This window comes from Narcine bancroftii, chromosome 5, assembly GCF_036971445.1.
Source record: "Narcine bancroftii isolate sNarBan1 chromosome 5, sNarBan1.hap1, whole genome shotgun sequence".
NCBI classification, from domain to species: domain Eukaryota; kingdom Metazoa; phylum Chordata; class Chondrichthyes; order Torpediniformes; family Narcinidae; genus Narcine; species Narcine bancroftii.
Genome location: NC_091473.1, coordinates 61,472,060 through 61,493,070, shown reverse-complemented (window position 1 = coordinate 61,493,070; position 21,011 = coordinate 61,472,060). Strand labels below are relative to the sequence as shown.

The window sequence follows — 21,011 nt, the reverse complement described above, 5'->3', positions numbered from 1 at the left end:
TTCATTTAATTAAGTTATGCTATGTATCCTACGGCACAGCTTAAAAGAGGCAAAGCCCAGTTTTACTCCATCAACCAGCAACTCGAAGGAGCTCAGCTCCTCACATATCCCTTGGGCACACACAATTCAGCTCCACATAACACGTTTCTAGGCCGGCTGAGTAAGGGAGCTCAGTGCAAGCCAAAGCAACACGCAGGGCCATCTGTGCTTTCTCAAAGAAATAGTTGTGATGAACAATCATTTTACTTGCTACAAAGATAGGATGGGTCAGTAGATTGCTCAGTTTGACCCCAAATCTGATTGCAAACAGTCTACCTTGTCAATAATTGACTGCATGTGGGACTTGTGTGACAGATCTCCATAAAGGAGCGAGGACCATTGGTCAGGAGCAATACGGAGCCCGGCCTCCATGGCAATCTGCACAATCTGAGAGTCATGTTCCCGCCGCAGTGCCTCATAGGTCCGGAACTCCTCCTTCAGCTGCATAAGGGATGAATCTTCATCTCTCTTTGTGACCTGCAATTATGAACAATGAACGTAAAGCCAAAAGTAGTAAGAACATCAACCACAGACTCAGGAACAAGCAAAGGATAATTCAAAACAGTCATGGTAATAGCTCTCAGCCAGTAAACATACCTGCCATGACAGTGACTGAACACTCAACACTCAGTGAATAACCATTAAGTTTGGTCAGTGAAACACACCCCCCAGTACATGAGTAATCAGAAAACACAGCCTCAGCAGTGGAAAGAGATACAGTGATTTGATCAGTCAGAGACTTGGACATCACAGAACTAGACCCTTTGGCCATGATAACAAAGCTCATCCTATGTGCCTTCATTCAACCCAAATCCCACTAAACCTTTCCTATCCATGCATCTGTCTAAATGTCTTCAGTGTTATAATTGTCTCCTTCTGCACTGCTTTCTTTGCTACCTGTTCCACATTAACAACACCCTCTCAGTGAAGAAGACTCTCCAATGTCCTTCAGGGGAGGCATTGTCCTTCCCCATTCAGCCGACCTCTGTGCAACTTCTCGCCCACAATTCCATTGCTCTGGGACGATTAGAGGTGGTAATGCTGGTATTGCCAGTTACAGCAGTATAATCTGAACATATAAAAGTAAACACTCCTTCACTTGTGGTTGTAACCACGGGCTTACTTGAAATAAAGAGAGCACAGCCACCAACTGAGGGAAAAGCCAATATGAAACGTCACTTAATTGTTACTCCTTCCAGCATCTATGTGGAAAAAGACTGTGGGGACCAGCATTAAACCAGGTGCCACTCATGAACAGGGGCTCTGTGACAATCGGCAACGTTGCCTCACTAACAAACAGCGAATCAGAGCAGGAGATGGCCATTCAGCCCTTTGAGACTGCTTCCCCATTCATTACAATCATGGCTGATCACACAACCTCTGTACCTTTTTCTTCATATTCTTGATCCCTTTAGCCATAAGCACCACATCCAAGGAAAGTCTCAATAATGTTTTGTGGCAGGGAGCTCCACTAGTTCATTACTCTCTAAAGATTAAAGAGTAATCATTGAATAGGGATTCAATGACAGTAAATGACATCATACACGGAGTCCAATCAGTGAGATAATATTAAACCCTTCCCTTGAGTAAAGATTAAACGATCAGTCAATAATTATGATGTGCGGCCCCCTTACTAGAGGATTACAACAGCACATCAACATTATCCTGACATCACTGACAGTGAGTAGTTATTAAATACCATTTTAATGAGTAATTGTTTTCCTTCACTGGTAACAGTCTTTCTTTGGCTTGGCTTCGCAGACGAAAATTTATGGAGGGGTAATGTCCACGTCAGCTGCAGGCTCGTTTGTGGCTGACAAGTCCGATGCGGGACAGGCAGACACGGTTGCAGCGGTTGCAAGGGAAAATTGGTTGGTTGGGGTTGGGTGTTGGGTTTTTCCTCCTTTGTCTTTTGTCAGTGAGGTGGGCTCTGCAGTCTTCTTCAAAGGAGGTTGCTGGCCACCGAACTGTGAGGCGCCAAGATGCACGGTTTGAGGCAATATCAGCCCACTGGCGATGGTCAATGTGGCAGGCACCAAGAGATTTCTTTAGGCAGTCCTTGTATCTCTTCTTTGGTGCACCTCTGTCACGGTGGCCAGTGGAGATCTCGCCATATAACACGATCTTGGGAAGGCAAGGGTCCTCCATTCTGGAGACGTGACCTACCCAGTGCAGTTGGATCTTCAGCAGCATGGATTTGATGCTGTCGGCCTCTGCCATCTCGAGTACTTCGATGTTAAGGATGAAGTCACTCCAATGAATGTTGAGGATGAAGCAGAGACAACGCTGGTGGAAGCGTTCTAGGAGCCGTAGATGATGCCGGTAGAGGACCCATGATTTGGAGCCGAACAGGAGTGTGGGTATGACAATAGCTCTGTATTCGCTAATCTTTGTAAGGTTTTTCAGTTGGTTGTTTTTCCAGACTCTTTTGTGTAGTCTTCCAAAGGCGCTATTTGCATTGGCGAGTCTGTTGTCTATCTCGCTGTTGATCCTTGCATCCGATGAAATGGTGCAGCCGAGATAGGTAAACTGGTTGACCGTTTTGAGTTTTGTGTGCCCGTTGGAGATGTGGGGGGGGCTGGTAGTCATGGTGGGGAGCTGGCTGATGGAGGACCTCAGTTTTCTTCAGGCTGACTTCCAGGCCAAACATTTTGGCAGTTTCCGCAAAACAGGATGTCAAGCGCTGAAGAGCTGTCTCTGAATGGGCAACTAAAGCGGCATCGTCTGCAAAGAGTAGTTCACGGACAAGTTGCTCTTGTGTCTTGGTGTGAGCTTGAAGGCGCCTCAGATTGAAGAGACTGCCATCCGTGCGGTACCGGATGTAAAGAGTGTCTTCATTTTTTAGGTCTTTCATGGCTTGTTTCAGCATCATGCTGAAGAAGATTGAAAAGAGGGTTGGTGCGAGAACACAGCCTTGCTTCACGCCATTGTTAATGGAAAAGGGTTCAGAGAGCTCATTGCTGTATCTGACCCGACCTTGTTGGTTTTCGTGCAGTTGGATAACCATGTTGAGGAACTTTGGGGGGCATCCGAGGCGCTCTAGTATTTGCCAAAGCCCTTTCCTGCTCACGGTGTCGAAGGCTTTGGTGAGGTCAACAAAGGTGATGTAGAGTCTTTTGTTTTGTTCTCTGCACTTTTATTGGAGCTGTCTGAGGGCAAAGACAATGTCAGTAGTTCCTCTGTTTGCGCGAAAGCCGCACTGTGATTCTGGGAGAACATTCTCGGCGACACTAGGTATTATTCTATTTAGGAGAATCCTAGCAAAGATTTTGCCTGCAATGGAGAGCACCGTGATTCCCCTATAGTTTGAGCAGTCTGATTTCTCGACTTTGTTTTTGTACAGGGTGATGTTGATGGCATCACGAAGGTCCTGAGGCAGCTTTCCTTGGGCCCAGCCTTCCAGACTTCTGGGGGGGGGGGGATTCCATCCATACCTGCTGCTTTGCCACTTTTCAGTTGTTCAATTGCCTTATATGTCTCTTCCCGGGTGAGGAGTTCATCCAGCTCTAGCCTTAGGGGCTATTGAGGGAGCTGGAGCAGGGCGGATTCTTGGACTGAGCGGTTGGCACTGAAAAGAGATTGGAAGTGTTCTGACCATCAGTTGAGGATGGAGATCTTGTCGCTGAGGAGGACTTTGCCGTCTGAGCTGCGCAGCGGGCTTTGGACCTGGGGTGAGGGTCGTACACAGCCTTTAGAGCCTCATAAAAACCCCTGAAGTCGCCAATGTCCGCGCTGAGCTGGGTTCGTTTGGCGAGGCTAGTCCACCACTCATTTTGGATCTCCCGGAGTTTGCGCTGAAGGTGGCTGCATGCGCGACAGAAGGCTTGTTTCTTCTCTGGCCAACACTGGTAACAGTGAGTCACCAGTAAAAGCTCCACTATAAACTAACTGGAGTTTCTCAGCACAGGCTACTGCTTCCAGGGAATAGTTCAGTTCCTTCCCTTCCCCGTCCTGTCTCCCCGAATGCAGATTTTTCCATTCCTACCATATGTCCTGGCTATTTTGAAAATTTGTCATTCAATTTATGTCCATACCTTTCAACAGTACATTGCACACCTCGCTACCCCCTTCCCCCCAAATTGACTACACTTATAGGGTCCAGTGAGGAGAATACTCTAGCTGTGATCTAACCTGTCAATTATCCAGGAAACAATAAACTACTGGAGGAACTCAGCGGGTCAGACTGTATCCATGAACAGAAGTGGTCAGTCCTTGGGAATTATAAAGATGCTTTGCTTTTCATTCCATTCCTTTATTTATGATGGTTGGATCCAGAGTGTTTTTTTTTCCCTCCCCAAAAGCTGTACATACAAGTGCTGGATAAACTCAGCAGGTCACACAGAATCTGTAGGAAGTAAAAGGCAGTTGACGTTTTGGGCCTTCTTCAGGAATGCCAAAAATCAGGCAAGACACCCAAATAAAAATAGTGCGAGAGGAAGCTCAAAGTGGGAGGAGGGTAGAGGGCTAAGAAAGAAAGCTCTGATAATGGAAGGAAGGGAATGGGGCAGAGAGCTGGAGGAAGGGAAAGATCAGGGAAGGGGTTTACAGAAATTGGAGAAGTCAATATTCAAGCCATCTGGTTGGTGAGTACCAAGACGGAATACAAGGTGCTGTTCCTCCAAGTTACAAGTCCTTTAACTTGGCAGTTGATAGACACATCGCTGTGAGACCATGGACTGACATGTTGCTGGGGAATGAGATGTGGAATTTAAATGGCTGGCCACAGGGAGGTTCTTACTGTTCCACCAGACAGAGCAAAGATGTTCAACTTGACTATACCCCAGTCAGCATCCTGTCTCCTTGTTGCAGAGGTGGCCACACTGGGAGCATTGGATGCAGTAAATAACCCTTACAAATTCACGTGTGAAGTATTGCTTCAATTGGAAGGAATGTTTGGATCACCAAATGGTGGTAAGGCAGGTGATTCAAGTACACAGAAGTAGGTGACAAGGGGGAAACTGGTGGGAAGGGTTGTGTGGATGAGGGAGTCGCAGCAGGAGTGGTCCCTGCGGGGAGGAGAGGGAAAGATGTGTTTGATGGTAGAAATTCTGGAGGGCATGGTAGTTACTTTTGCAGCCACTTTAAATTCCATAATTTCCCAGATCTCTGTTCCATGTTTGCTTTAAAACATTGTTCATTGCTCAAGGCACCTTTCACACTTCCAATAAAATTTCCTATGCTCAGTGTCCATCCAACCCACCAGATTATCTGTGGCCTCACATAGTATGCCATTCTCCTTGTTTGCTATGAGGACACATCACCAGCCAGCCACTTCAAAAGTATGACCTGTCACCAGATTTCCCAACACTTGCCAACTTCAGGATATTTGGTTGATGAACTACGATTTGGAGAACAACTTTCAACCTGTGAGTCACATGGAATTCTAGATGTTTGGACCTAGGTAAGAGAAGGAACAGGGCAAGTGATAAAAATAATGAAGGTGAGGTGTGGGTCTGGAAGAAGTTACAGAATCTGCTGAGATCAGGGATTTGTAGGCAGAAATCAGAGCTTTATCAATTATTAGTTACCAGCCTCGAGAAGCCATTGGCGGACAGTACCATGTTTATATTTATAACCTTACTTTTGTATACCTTGCACAAAGTTCCAGAATGCTTTGTAATCAAAATATTTGAAAATGCTGCTACTGTTGGCTTAAACGTCTGTAGAAGTTGTTGGAGGGGTTTCTACAATAAAGACCTCAGGGATCCATGCCCAAGATGGCACCCCCCACGCCAAGACCATGAGGGTTGAGGGCTCTGGGAGATACAATGGTCTGGTGCAGGGCACAAGAGTGGGAAAATGCCCCCTTGCTGAGAAGCAGCAGCCTGGGAGAAGAGTGAATCAGTGCAGGGGTGTGTCTGTGGGCTGCTGGGGACTGGCTTGTGGGAACTAGGCATTTGGACTGGGATGTATGAGGATGTCGATAGGAAGCAGAACTTCCAAAGGGGCCTCAAGTACTGGCAGGTTCCTAATCGCTTTGTGGGTTCTGAACCAGGAGCAGAGGATGGCAACTTGGTTGCCTGGAGGTCGAGTTCACCGTTGGAGCAGACAGGAAGTTATCAGGCTACAGAGGTTACAGGTGCTGAGGAGGAGGTGCCATCAGAGGAGATGGTGGAATCCAAGGACACAATGTCTCTGAAGGGACTCTGCTCTTGATAGGGGCACTGGACTAGGGGCACCTTTTGTGTGGCTTCACAGGGCAAACAATGGAAAACAAATTCTGTATAAGTTGTGTGCACGATGCTAAAGGAATCTTGTTATGCTGGAAACAATTTGTGCAGGGCAAGCACCCACAACCAAAGCAGACCAACCCATCTGTGTGTTGCACTCAATACTGGATACTGCGTATTCTGCTGAGTTGCTCCAGCATATTTGTGTCTTGCACGACCCTAGAATCTGCAGATTTTCCTGTTCAACTGGTAGTAACTACACTAATGTTATTTAGATATGAAGTTTTACAGCATGGAAACAGGCCTTTAGGCCCAACTTGTCCTTGCTGACCAAGTTGCCTATCCAAATTGGTCCTATTTGACTGCATTCATTCACATCCCTCAAAACCTTTCCAATCCAAATATTGACCAATTGATAAACACTGGAAAACTTCATGTTCTACAAAACAGTGCCATGTCCTTAGTTTGACAGTGTTTGAAGTGGACACCTCTGGGAGCTTTTCCTCAGTGCAACACATACTGCTGAAAATTTTGTGCTGAAGACAAAGGAGTGTAACTATCATCCAAACTCAAATGGTGAAAGTCCCACCAGCTCGGTCACTATTTCATGACTGGTGAATAGGAATAGAGTGTGGGATCAGGTCAGGCTTACTGAGGGTAAAAGATTGGGGGCCAGCTATTTAACCAATTTAAAGGAACAAGGCACAGCTAAGAATTTCAACTGCAGGGCAAGCTGAGGAAGGGCTAGCCAAGCACTGTTTTAAAGTCGCAAATAGGCAGGAGAGCAAACTCAGCTCAGGATCCAGAGGTAGAATGGTTAGTGCACCGCTACCACATGGGTGTATTTGGATGGTGTGGGGCCGTGAGCTAGAAGGGTCTGTGAATGTTCTGAAATTTTAAAAAATTAGAACCGACTGGAAATGCTCAGCCGGCCTAGGAAGTACTGATGGCACGAGGTTGATAACCTTGCACTGTGAAATGACACAGGTAGAGTCTGGAGAAGCGTAGAGAAGAATAAAGAAAAGATTTGTTGTTGCATAGAAGCAAGAAAGATTAAATGGAAACAGGGGAAACAAGGTCATGGGAAAGGGAGCAATGCTGTCATAAGTAAATAAACAAAAGGTGTGCTGAGAGGAGGTACAAATGGGAAAAGCAAAATCATCAACAACCAGCATGGGAATAAAATATGAGCAAAGGCTAAGAACTAGAATAATCTGAGTTAGCATTGGGCTAGGAAGGCTGGGCCAACTTCACCAATGTTCTGGGAGGTGAAACGAGTCAATGGGTGGTGGGGAGCACCCATTTACACCAACCCCCTACACTGAGGGCATTAGTTACTGTCTTTCCAATATTGAATGAGGAAATCTCAACTTCGTCAACACGAGATACACAGGGCAGACTAGTTAGCAGCTATGGACAATTAGAAGGGCAGCAAGGTTGAGCTCAATCTCACCGGCAGGAATGCCAAGTGTATTTGTAAAATTTGCCCTTTTTTTAAACAGAAACCAAATGAATTATTTAGCATAGCAGATACCTTTGCATTATTCAGCAATACCCATTCTATGCATCCCTGGACCTGAAGACAACACAAAACTTACTTTGAAACATGACGCTCTGTACAGGAGCTGCACCACGTGGCCGATGCTGGTCTTTGAAGCTTGGGGAAACCGGGGTTCCAATCTCTGAACCACAAATAGCACCAAGACTTTCCTTGAGAGCGCAGAACCATCTTCCAGTGCAAGGAGGACCAGTTTGAGAGCTTCTTCCTGCATTGCTGGAGCCAAACAGACACTCATTCAAGTCACATTGAATATTAACCACTCGCAACTGATCTGCAGGAAAAGTTTCCCATTCCTTAAATTTATCTAATCTCACCTCACCATTTGACAGTGATATATTCTCAGTGATACTGTGTGCTCTACAATTAACAGATCAGGGAGGGATGCAGGAAATATAAAAAAACAAATAGAAAACAACCAAAATGTTATTAAATTGCATAACCACAACAATATTATTAAACAAAATGGATAAGCCATGATTTTCTTTACTGGGAGGGTTAAATGGAATTATACCTAACCCATATACAGGTACACAATCCTTGATCTGGAACCCTTGGGGGAAGGAACAGTGTGTTCTGAATTTCGGATTTTTCTAGATTTCAGAACAAAAGCCAGCTGCTCCAGATTTAAGCCCACCTGAATTGTGCTGCCATATCCAACCCCTTCCAGTCGTGCTGGCATCTCTCTCCCCCTCGCCCACCCGAGTCGCGCTCCTGTCTCTCCTCCCCTTCGCCCACCTGAGTCGCGCTACCATCTTTCTCCCCCCCCACCCCACGTCGCACTGCTGTCTCTCTCCCTGCAACCAAGTCGCACTGCCGTCTCTCTCCCCCCCCACCTGAGTCGCACTGCTGTCTCTCTCTCTCCTCCCCTCCCACCTGAGTCGTACTGCCATCTCCCCCCCGCCCACCCGAGTCACATTGCCATCTCTTTCCCACCTGCCCGCCCAAGTCACGTTGCCGTCTCTCTCCCCCTCACCTGCCCGAGTCGCGCTGCCATCTCTTTCCTCCCCCTCACCCACTCGTTGCACTGCTATCTCCCCCTCGCCCACCTGAGTCGCGCTGCCGTCTCTCATTCTTTCTCTCCCTCTGCTGTACCAGCACCAGGAAAAAAATGCTGGTTTTTGGAGCTTTCAGGATTTTAGATGTCTGGATAAAGCATTGTGTACTGGGAGTGTTGATGGGATAATGCAAATGGAGCTATATGAAGTCTATAATTGGAGGATGTGGTAAAATACGATTGAATTTGCCCATCTGTTTGTGTGGTGGTGGTGGACAGATGGAAGTGGGTGACTTCAATAAGCACTGCAACAAAGTAAACTATCCCAATTATATTTTTTTCAAATGATATCTTTAGTTATATTTATGGGCTATGTATGTCAACTGTAGAGAGGGGAGGAGCGAGGGGGGAGGAGGGGAGAGGAGGGGAGAGGAGGGGAGAGGAGGGGAGAGGAGGGGAGAGGGAGAGGAGGGGAGAGGGAGAGGAGGGGAGAGGGGGGAGAGGGAGAGGAGGGGAGAGGAGGGGAGAGGGAGAGGAGGGGAGAGGGAGAGGAGGGGAGAGGGAGAGGAGGGGAGAGGGAGAGGAGGGGAGAGGGAGAGGAGGGGAGAGGGAGAGGAGGGGAGAGGGAGAGGAGGGGAGAGGGAGAGGAGGGGGAGAGGGAGAGGAGGGGAGAGGGAGAGGAGGGGAGAGGGAGAGGAGGGGAGAGGGAGAGGAGGGGGAGAGGGAGAGGAGGGGAGAGGGAGAGGAGGGGAGAGGGAGAGGAGGGGAGAGGGAGAGGAGGGGAGAGGGAGAGGAGGGGAGAGGGAGAGGAGGGGAGAGGGAGAGGAGGGGAGAGGGAGAGGAGGGGAGAGGGAGAGGAGGGGAGAGGGAGAGGAGGGGAGAGGGAGAGGAGGGGAGAGGGAGAGGAGGGGAGAGGGAGAGGAGGGGAGAGGGAGAGGAGGGGAGAGGGAGAGGAGGGGAGAGGGAGAGGAGGGGAGAGGGAGAGGAGGGGAGAGGGAGAGGAGGGGAGAGGGAGAGGAGGGGAGAGGGAGAGGAGGGGAGAGGGAGAGGAGGGGAGAGGGAGAGGAGGGGAGAGGGAGAGGAGGGGAGAGGGAGAGGAGGGGAGAGGGAGAGGAGGGGAGAGAGAGAGGAGGGGAGAGAGAGAGGAGGGGAGAGAGAGAGGAGGGGAGAGAGAGAGGAGGGGAGAGAGAGAGGAGGGGAGAGAGAGAGGAGGGGAGAGAGAGAGGAGGGGAGAGAGAGAGGAGGGGAGAGAGAGAGGAGGGGAGAGGGAGAGGAGGGGAGAGGGAGAGGAGGGGAGAGGGAGAGGAGGGGAGAGGGAGAGGAGGGGAGAGGGAGAGGAGGGGAGAGGGAGAGGAGGGGAGAGGGAGAGGAGGGGGAGAGGAGGGGAGAGGGAGAGGAGGGGAGAGGGGGGGAGAGGGAGAGGAGGGGAGAGGGAGAGGAGGGGAGAGGGAGAGGAGGGGAGAGGGAGAGGAGGGGAGAGGGAGAGGAGGGGAGAGGGAGAGGAGGGGAGAGGAGGGGAGAGGGAGAGGAGGGGAGAGGGAGAGGAGGGGAGAGGGAGAGGAGGGGAGAGGGAGAGGAGGGGAGAGGGAGAGGAGGGGAGAGGGAGAGGAGGGGAGAGGGAGAGGAGGGGAGAGGGAGAGGAGGGGAGAGGGAGAGGAGGGGAGAGAGAGAGGAGGGGAGAGAGAGAGGAGGGGAGAGAGAGAGGAGGGGAGAGAGAGAGGAGGGGAGAGAGAGAGGAGGGGAGAGAGAGAGGAGGGGAGAGAGAGGAGGGGAGAGAGAGGAGGGGAGAGAGAGAGGAGGGGAGAGAGAGAGGAGGGGAGAGAGAGAGGAGGGGAGAGAGAGAGGAGGGGAGAGAGAGAGGAGGGGAGAGAGAGAGGAGGGGAGAGAGAGAGGAGGGGAGAGAGAGAGGAGGGGAGAGAGAGAGGAGGGGAGAGAGAGAGGAGGGGAGAGAGAGAGGAGGGGAGAGAGAGAGGAGGGGAGAGAGAGAGGAGGGGAGAGAGAGAGGAGGGGAGAGAGAGAGGAGGGGAGAGAGAGAGGAGGGGAGAGAGAGAGGAGGGGAGAGAGAGAGGAGGGGAGAGAGAGAGGAGGGGAGAGAGAGAGGAGGGGAGAGAGAGAGGAGGGGAGAGAGAGAGGAGGGGAGAGAGAGAGGAGGGGAGAGAGAGAGGAGGGGAGAGAGAGAGGAGGGGAGAGAGAGAGGAGGGGAGAGAGAGAGGAGGGGAGAGAGAGAGGAGGGGAGAGAGAGAGGAGGGGAGAGAGAGAGGAGGGGAGAGAGAGAGGAGGGGAGAGAGAGAGGAGGGGAGAGAGAGAGGAGGGGAGAGAGAGAGGAGGGGAGAGAGAGAGGAGGGGAGAGAGAGAGGAGGGGAGAGAGAGAGGAGGGGAGAGAGGAGAGAGAGAGAGGAGAAAGAGAAGGAAAGAGAGAGAACAAAAATTCAGAGAATACACAATTATTGATTCATTGAGGTAAACCTGCAGGATCACACTGCTATTGTACCTGGTCCGAGAAACTGGCAACCTCTGGCTCTGACAGCTGCCCACAGATTGGATGAGAGCTGCTGTGGGTTTTGATGCTGGAGGATGAGCTCGGTGACAGTGCGCTCCCCCAATGAGCGTGCAGCCCGCATTGCCCGGATCCGGCCCTCCTCTTCCACAAGCTGGCAGTGCACCAGTGTGACCAGCTTCCTCTGCATGGGCCGGCTCAGCACACTCTGCGCTGCACTGCTGAGCACCACACCTGCAATAAATGCAACACAGGTCACAAGGGAGACTCTGTCTCCAATAGGGCCCAGGTTTATCTGGTAACATTACAGACATCAGAGAGCAACGATCTGTCTGCAATCCACAGGACAAAGTCTATTGCTTCCTACTCTGGAATGAGCTGCAAAACTTGAATCCCACATCCCAGAGTCTGAGCTCAACACACTGAAACAGGCCCTTTGGCCCAATTCATCCATGCAAACTTAGATAGCCCCATTTGCCTATGTTTGACCCAAATCCCTTTAAACCAGTGGTTCTCAACCTTTTTCTTTCCACTCACATACCACTTTTATGCCATCGGTGCTGTGATTAGTAAGTCATTGCTTAAGGGGGTATGTGAGTGCGAAGGGAATGTTGAGAATCACTGCTCTAGATCCAACTGTTACAGAAATAATTGAGAAAAATTGTCATTGGCCCATTTCCTTTGGAGTGATGAAACTGTGCACATAATGAGTCAATTGGGTATGATTAAAATAGTGGTTTTCAACCTTTTTCTTCCCACTCACAGTCCCTTACTAGTCACAGAGCACCAATGGCATATGGAATACTTAAAGTGGGATGTGAGTGGAAAGAAAAAGGTTGAGAACCACTGCTTTAAACCTTTCCTTTTCATGTAATTGTCCAAATAATTTCTGAATATTACAATAATCTCCACCTCCCCCACTTTCTCTGACAGCTTGTTCCACATGCCCAACACTCTCTGTGTGAAAGATTTTCCCTCTCACTTTAAATCTATGCTCAAGTTTTAGATTTCCCTACCCACGGGGAAAAAAAACAATGACAGTTTAACTTATCTGTGCCCTCCTGATAGTGAACAGATCAGTATAAGGGAGGGAGGAGGGATTGTTTTGTTTTTGTTTGTTGTGTTTGTGAGAAAAAGTTTAATATACTGTATATTTAAAATGTTACTATGTATAATTTAAAAAAAAATATATTTTAAAAATACAGCATTCAATGAGGCATCCTCCACTACTCTCTTGGGTAGAGAACTCCACAGATTCACCACACCTCTGGGAGAAACAGTTCTTCCTAATCTCCATCCTAAATCTGCTCCCCTGAATCTTGAGGTTCTATCCCCGTGTTCTAAGCTCAGTTACCAGTGGAGACTTTCCAGCCTCTATCTTATCTATTCCTTTCAGATACAGCAGAATACAGATTTGACAGAAAGATGGATGGAATATTGGAAAACAAAATTTAATCTTGACAAGTTCAAGGTGATACATTTTGGAAATTCATATGGTGGTAGGGGGATACACAGTAAATAGGGCAGAATTAGAGGTTCAATTCTTTAGTTCTTTAAAGCAGCAACACAGGTATAAAGGTTGAAGAGGGCATATTGCATGCTTGCCTTCATAGGTCAGGTCATAGAATTTAAAAGTTGGGACTTTAGGCTGCAGCTTTACAAAACACTGGTTAGGCCACATAAGGATTGCGGTGTGCAGTGTTGGTGCCATGCCTCAGGAAGAATGTGATTGGACTGGAGAAATTCATCAGGATGTTGCCTGGATTGGAGGACTTTACCTATGGAGGAGAAATTGGATAGGCTGGGAGTGCCTTTTCTGGAGTGAAGGCAGCCAAAAGGGTGACCTGATAAAGGTGCAGTATATTAGTCAGAATTCTTTTCCCCCAAGATAGAAGTATTATAAATCTTATCATGGGGATGGTAGGGTTGAAAATACTCCTATCAAAGATGCAAGGTGTGAGGAAGCAATTTTACAGGAGATTCAAAGGTTTTTTTTTTGCACAGCGGTTATTAACCTGCTCGAGGAGCAGATGGAATCAGATACAACATTGGTTTAAAAGATATTTGGACACTTAAAAAGGAAAAACATTCGAGAATGTGGACTTAATGCAACAAACCTGATTAGTGTAGATGGGTAGAAAGATCAAAATGCACATTTCTCGTGCTGTATGACTTTATGGCTGAGTGACAACCCAGAATTAAGAATTATAGATTTCATAATAAAACACAAGGCGGCTAGGCTCCACAGTCCAACACCATTCCACATCCTAGGATTAATTTTCAAAGTGAGACCCAGGACCCAGAGAAATGCCAACAAAATATTACAATCCCACAATGATACCTCACTACACCAAAGACCCTCAAATATACTGTACATTATCGCCAAATGAAGGACTTCAGTTTTGATGCTGCCTTTCAGGACATTGGATGCTCTGAAATTCCTTGCAGACAGTGAAGCATTATTACTGCACAAAAATACAGCAGCCAACTTACTGATCTCCCACAGTCAATATCATCACTCAGTTTCCCACACAGATATGAAATATGCCTGCTTTGTCGTGTGAATCAAGGGACAATTGATTAGGAGCTCAGGAAGAACTCTCTCATGCTTCTTCAAAATAGTGCTTTGGGAATTTTAAAGTTCTTCTGAGACAGCAAAGAGGGTAAAAGCTTAGCATTTTATCTGGAAAATGGCAACTCTCAATTTCTTGTGCACTCTGGGACCTGTCAGCCAAAGTATTCTACTCTGTGGCACTTTGATCTGTAAACTACTGACTCAGAGGCTCAAATGTTACCAACTGAAGCCTAGCCTGCAGCAGAATGCTCTGTTCCAAATCACTGATAGGCAACTCATGCTGAGCTGAGAAAGTTTTTTTCCCCCATTCTGAGTGAAGGAGCTCTGCACTAAATTGACGATGTGTGCACGTCAGTTCTTTGTTCACAAATTAGTCAATGCGATAGCATTTGTGAACAGCAATTTTTACCTCCTGCTGACAGTAACCCTGACTAAAAATAGAGTAAGCACCTTAGGCAGTCCTTTTAACAGCCTTCCATTTACTGGTACTTGACGTCAGACAGGAGATATGTCCGACTTCTTTGAGAACAGGGCGTACCTTGGCAATTTTCCCATTGTTGACCAGATGTAGTAACAAGAAACCTCTTAAATGCTACTATCTGTGTTCACCACTATCCCTGGCAGCCTTTTCCAGGCACCTCTCTGCTGGATAGTAAACAAGAGGAATAGCTTAATTTTGAGCACTGGTCTTCAGGACAGCTGTTGGCTCATTGTCAAGTTTTTTTTAATAAACTTAATTTATTTGAAAAATCATTAATAGTAATACAAAATACATTCCATAAAGAAAATGTTATATGAATATATATTTAAATTTAATAAAAAAACAAAAGGAAGAAAAAACACAAGAGAAAAAAAAATCCCCACCCCATCAGCCAGCTCTCTTAAGGTGAGCTAAAAATATATAAACAGAAACTAAAAGTATATAATAAATGAAAATATATCTAAATACATATATTCCAAATATGGTAACCACTTATTAACCAAAAAATTGTCATGTAGATTATATGTAACTTTTTCCATAACAATATAAGCTTTCAATTCATTACGCCATCACATTATATTAATCACTATATTATCTTTCCATGTACTTGCTACACATTTTCGAGCTACAGACAATGCTAAATATATAAATGGAATTTGAAATTTATCCAATCCTAATCCCCTTAAAGGATTCATATAACCCATTAAAAAAATAGATGGATCTAATGGTAACTTAAAATTATATAATTTTTCCAAAATTAACTTAATTTCATCCCAGAATGGTTGTACATGCACACAAGACCAAACAGCATGTAAAAAAAGTTCCAGTACATACATCACATCTAAAACAAGAATCCGAATTACCAAAACCATATTTTTAAAATTTCTCTGGGGTTAAATCCAACTGATGTAGAAAATTATAATTAACCATTCCATACCGCACATTCGTCAATTTAGTAACACTATCATGATACATATCCGCCCAATAATTTTCTGGAAAAACAAAAGCTAAATCATTTTCCCATTTAAGCTTAGACTTCTCCCATTCCGACTTATCCATATTGTCTTGTAATACTTGGTACATAACAGAAATATAACCCCTTTTTGGTGTAGAAGAAATCAAAGACTCGAATTCTGTCAATATAGGTAAAATCATCTTTCTACCATACATATTTTTCACCAAAGATCAAAGTTGATAATAAACAAATAAAGATTTTTCAGCAATATCAAAATGCTCTTTCAATTGATTGAAAGAAACTGTCCTTCTACAAAACAATCCTGTAATGTTTTTATACCCTTAGAATCCCAACTCTTTAAATGACTATTAAACATTGGAAAAAGAAATAAGCTGTTTATTATATAATGGAGTTAAAATTGACAATTTACCTGTTGATCCTAAAATCTTATTTTTTTAATCCATAGTTTTTAATAGATGTTTTAATATCAGCATATTACATTCCCTCAACAAATTTACATTCCATTGAAGTATAAATTGATACAAATACACCTCGACTTCAGAAATATAGATCATCTCAACTTTAGCCCAACTCGGGGGTTGGTCCAAATCCATCAATCTACTAATAAATTTCAACTGGGCTGCTTCATAATAATTTTGAAAATGAGGTTATTGAAGCCCACCTAATGCATAATGCTACCCGTGGTAGTTCACCTTTCCATAAAAATTCTCTCGTAACTTTATTTAAATCGTGAAAGAAACTCTTTGAAAGAGAACATGGTATTGATTGAAATAAATATTGAATACGAGGAAAAATATTCATCTTAATACAATTAACTCGACCAATTAAAGTTAACGGAAGATCTTTCCACTTAATTAAATCTGCTTTAATCTTTTTAAATAATGGAACATAATTTAACTTATATAAAGATTGATACTCAGGATTTACAATTATTCCTAAATATTTAATTTTATCAGACCATTTCAGTTTTATAATATTTTCATACTCTGAATAATCTCCTTCTCCGACTGGAAAAATTTCACTCTTATCCCAGTGAACTTTATATCCAGATAATGTTCCATATTGTAATAAACATTCCCGTAAATGTGGCAATGATTGTTCTGGGCTTGTTAAATATATCAAAACATCATCTGTAAATAAATTAATCTTATACTCTTCATCCATAACTCTCATCCCTCTTATCTGTTCATTCTGCCTTATTGTTTAAGCTAATGGTTCAATAGCCAATGCAAACAGAGCTGGTGACAATGGACAACCTTGTCAAGTTGAATGCGTCAATTTAAACGATGATGAAACTTGACCATTTGTCATCACCCTAGCAGTCGAGTTCGTATATAAACCTTTAACCCAACCAATAAAAAAAAGGGCCAAATTTAAACTTCTCCAATACTTTAAATAAAAAATCCCATTCGACCCTATCAAAGCCTTTTTCTGCGTCAAGCGCATCCACCATTGAATGGTTGGACTGGTGTTGATATGCATTGACCAAACTAATCAATCAAAGAATATTATCTGAAGCATTTCTATTTTTAATAAAACCTGTTTGATCAACATGTATCAATTTAGATAAATACTTAGCAAGTCTATTTGCTAACACTTTTGCTATAATTTTATAATCAACATTCAATAAAGAAATAGGTCTATACGAAGACACTTTCAATGGGTCTATCTTTTTTTAGGATTACAGTAATTAAAGCACTAGAGCAAGATTCTGGTAACTCATACTGTTCAGTCACTTGTTGTAATACCTCCCCAAACACCGAAGATAAATCTTCATAAAAAGTTTTATAAAATTCCACCGAAAACCTGTCATCACCTGGTGACTTCCTATTGGGCATTTCCAACATAGCCGCCTTAATCTCTAATTCTCCAAACAGAGCTTCCAGATCCATAAAATCCTCCTCTTCTAATGCTGATAACGTTAACTTAGATAAATAAGAATCAATAGAACCACTATCCTGTTTCCCCATAGAAATATATAATTTTTAATAAAATGAATAAAACTGGTCATTAATTTCCTGAGGTTTATAGGTAACTGTTGAATTCTTTTTTGTACAGCATTAATAATCCGTGAAACCGGTTCCTTCTTTAACTGCCATGCAAGTACCTTATGCGCCCTCTCATCCAACTCATAATAACGCTGCTTGGATTGATTAATTAAACATTCAAATTGATAAGTCTGCAACGTATTATAACACAATTTCAATTAGGTCAAAGTCACTTTTTTAAAAATCTTCTCTCACTTCCTTCTGAAATTCCTTCTCCAATTCATCAATTTGCTTTTCTAATTCAAAACTTTCTGCCATATACTGCTTCTTAACTTTAGTGGTATAGCTAATAATCTGTCCTTTTAAATTATCTTTTAACGCATCCCATAACACAAAACGACTTTTTACTGAATTAACATTTTCAGACAAAAAAAAGTAATCTGTTCTTTAACAAAAATAACAAACTCTGGTTTTTTTTTCAACAACATTGTGTTAAATCTCCATCTATAAGATGAACATACCACTTTTTAACTTACATAAGAAAAAAATAATAAAGAATGATCTGATATAACCCTGCATTTATAGTCTGCCTGTAATACTCTTCCTTGTAAATGTGCCGATACTAAAAAAAAATCTGTTCTAGAAAATGAATCATGTCGAGACGAATAAAAAGAAAAATCCTTCCTGTAAGATTAACTCTTCTCCAAATATCCACCAAATTTAAATCCATCATCAAGGTGCCAATTTGCATTGCCATCTTTGATTTCCTTATATTTTTTGGGGATCTATCCAACAAAGGATCCAAGACACAATTAAAATCTCCCCCAACTAAAATATTTTCATTAGCTTGATTTAATAACAAAAAAGCATTTGAAATAAAACACTCATCGTCCACATTAGGTGCCTAAACATTAAGCATAGTCCAAGATTCAGTAAAAATTTTACAATTCACCTTTAAAACCCTTCCAGCATTCCCTTCCATCGTTTGCAAATCAAAAGACAAATTCTTATGAATTAAAATTGCTACACCCCTTGCCTTAGAATTAAATGAAGAAAAAAAAACATGCCCAACCCAATCTCTCTTTGATTTCAAATGTTCTTTTTCAGTCAAATGTGTTTCTTGTAAAAAGGCAATATCAATTTTCATTTTCTTGATATAAGCCAAAACTCGCTTTCGCTTAATCGAATTATTTAACCCCTGAACATTAAAAGATGCAAATTTCAAGTTAGACATCGTTACAAATTAACAATATAATCACTTACTACAATATAATCACTCCCCTTCTAGTAAATTAAAACCACTCTCCCTCCCCTAAATATTTAAAAAAAAAGTATATATATATATCTATATATATATATATATATATATATATATCTATATATAAAAAAATGTAATTATCCCCCCCCCCCAAAAAAACACTACCCAAAGGTAGAAACGTCCTAAAAAACTGGGTGTGGTAAACCCCACTGGTGGCAGATGACTATCAAAGATTTCAGAGGTATCCATTCCCCCAACCAAAAATACATCATTCACATTAATACAATTCAATACTGTAAATATATTCAACTCAATGACTCCATTCACAATGATTGTTCCGGATCTTCAATGTCAATAAGACTGTTAAAGATACAACTTTTATTCACTTAGATAAACTTTAAAGATAGGTGCTTAAAAAACTGGCTGAGGAGGGGTGGGATTACACGTCTGCCCTGTAGCCATCTTGCCACGCCCCATTGTCAAGTTTAAAGCTTATTGAATCTAGTGCTCTCAGCCTGTTCCTTGATTTTACATGGTGTGAATCAAATTTGCATTATAATTGTTTGTGATGGTGGGGAATCCAAGATAGCCAAGAAAATTTGAGCATTTTCAGTCAAAAAAGGCTTTGGAGTATGTGCTATCGAGGAAAATATCAAACGAAAGGAGATCATCAGTTTTCACAAATTTCTAGCTTTGGAAGATTGTGCAAGACGTTTGACACACAACTAGGCTTCACAGTCACAAACTTTGGTCTTTAATGATACAAGTTCTTTGAACTAAAAACTCTAGCGTACTCTGCTCTTATTTTAAATATTCAAAATCTGCAGCTTTTGTGTCTTATGTGGGAGAGGTTTCTTAATAGAGGTGGATAAGATTACAAGGGGTTTAGATAAGGGTGAACACCCAGCACCTTTTTTCCTGCAGCTACAATAGCAAATACCAGAAGGCAATCGATTTTGAAGTGGGTAGAGAAAATTTAGCGAAGATGAAAGAGTTACTTTTTTTTAAACTCAGAATGGTAGATGCCAGGAGTGGTGGTGGAGGCTGGTACAATAGGGACATTCAAAAGACTCAGATAGGTACATGGTGGTAAGAAAAATAGAGGGTTATGGTTGTGAAGTAGGGGAAATTTGATTGTCGTGGAGTAGGTTTCCATAGGTCAGCTACTGTGCTGTAATGTTCTACGTTCTATTAAATTCAAGCCAGTAACATTCTCCTGGTTATTTATTAATTGGTGATCACACACAACCCAACACTCTCAATAAATTTCCAACCTATACATAATCATTTAGAACACTTTTTTATTAGAGTTGTCAAACAATAATTGGTGTTAAACCATTCCTGATAGTTCATACCTCTGGTGCTGCTAAGTGGTTTGAGGTATAGGGCCAGTTCCTCTACACATTTCTTTGCTTCCTCATAGTGTTTGGTATTTTCTGCTCCAGTACACAGGGTGATAGGCTGTGGCTCTGGAATCTGTGCACAATCAGAGCATAAAACAGGTTGACTGCATATGATCATTAATGCAACAAAAATATCCTCATACAAATAACTACAGATATTTAGTATTTTATACTTAAAGTAATGTAATGACTAATGCTGGAGTTAATGTTACTAGCTTAGAGCTGCTCATGTGAGGTGTTTGAACACAAATCATTGACAGGATCGCATATGATTCATTTATTTTGCATCTATTTCATATCTTTAAAGAACATAAAGCAGAAGTAGGAGTGCTCTGTTTTTTTTAAAGGAGGTTTCGTACCTTGTGTAAAGACAGGCTCAGAACATTTACATAGGACATTTCAGCACAGGATCAAACCCTTCAGTCCACAATGTCTGCATTAAACATGATATCCAAATTGAACCAAACCTCTTCTGCCATCTCAGATCCATATTCCTCATTTCTCTGCATATTCATGTCTATTTAGAAGCCTCCTAAACACTACTCTCATATCTGCTTCAACTACTATTCTTGGCGGCCTGTTCCAATCACCCATCTTGGAGTAAAACAAAATTGCACACACATCTCCCTTAAACTTCATCTCTCCTCAACTTTTTTTGTCTTCCAGTATTTGACATTTTCTGCCTTGGGAAAATGAGTCTGTTTAACCTTACAATGCCTCTCATGACTTTTTAAACTTTTATTAGGTCTTCCCTTAGTCTCCCACGGTCCAGCGAAAACAACCCAAGGTTGTCCAACTTCTCATTTCTCTCACACCTTCTAAAGCAGGCGACATCCTGGAAACCCCCCCCCCCTTTACCCTTTCCCAAGCCTCTGCATCCTTCCTTTAAATGGGGCAACCAGAATTGTACACAAATATAGCACTGCCATTTTCTCATTCCCCAAAGTAATTTCTCCTGCTCCAGTAAAAGATCAACATTAGCTTTTCTATGTACATCTAAATAAACATTTTGAAATGTAGTTTCTGTTGTGATGTAGATGATACAGGAAATATTGATTGTGTTCAAATA

The 21,011-nt window shown here is 43.3% G+C and overlaps 1 protein-coding gene across 9 annotated transcripts in view; it reads right to left on the bottom strand.

Moving 5' to 3' along the window:
- Nucleotides 1-21,011, bottom strand: part of LOC138763431 (roquin-1-like) — a 137,465-nt gene that overhangs the window by 70,177 nt on the left and 46,277 nt on the right. For 8 of the 9 annotated variants that reach the window (XM_069937552.1, XM_069937545.1, XM_069937547.1 and 5 more), the window contains 4 exons: nt 19,895-20,015; nt 11,256-11,495; nt 7,808-7,983; nt 316-516 (listed from right to left, as the gene is read on the bottom strand). In XM_069937552.1, the coding sequence (XP_069793653.1) occupies nt 316-516; nt 7,808-7,983; nt 11,256-11,495; nt 19,895-20,015 (738 nt within the window). Of the gene's footprint in view, nt 1-315; nt 517-7,807; nt 7,984-11,255; nt 11,496-14,374; nt 14,479-19,894; nt 20,016-21,011 lie in introns of those variants that run through there. The other variant, XM_069937553.1, reaches the window with a different exon arrangement.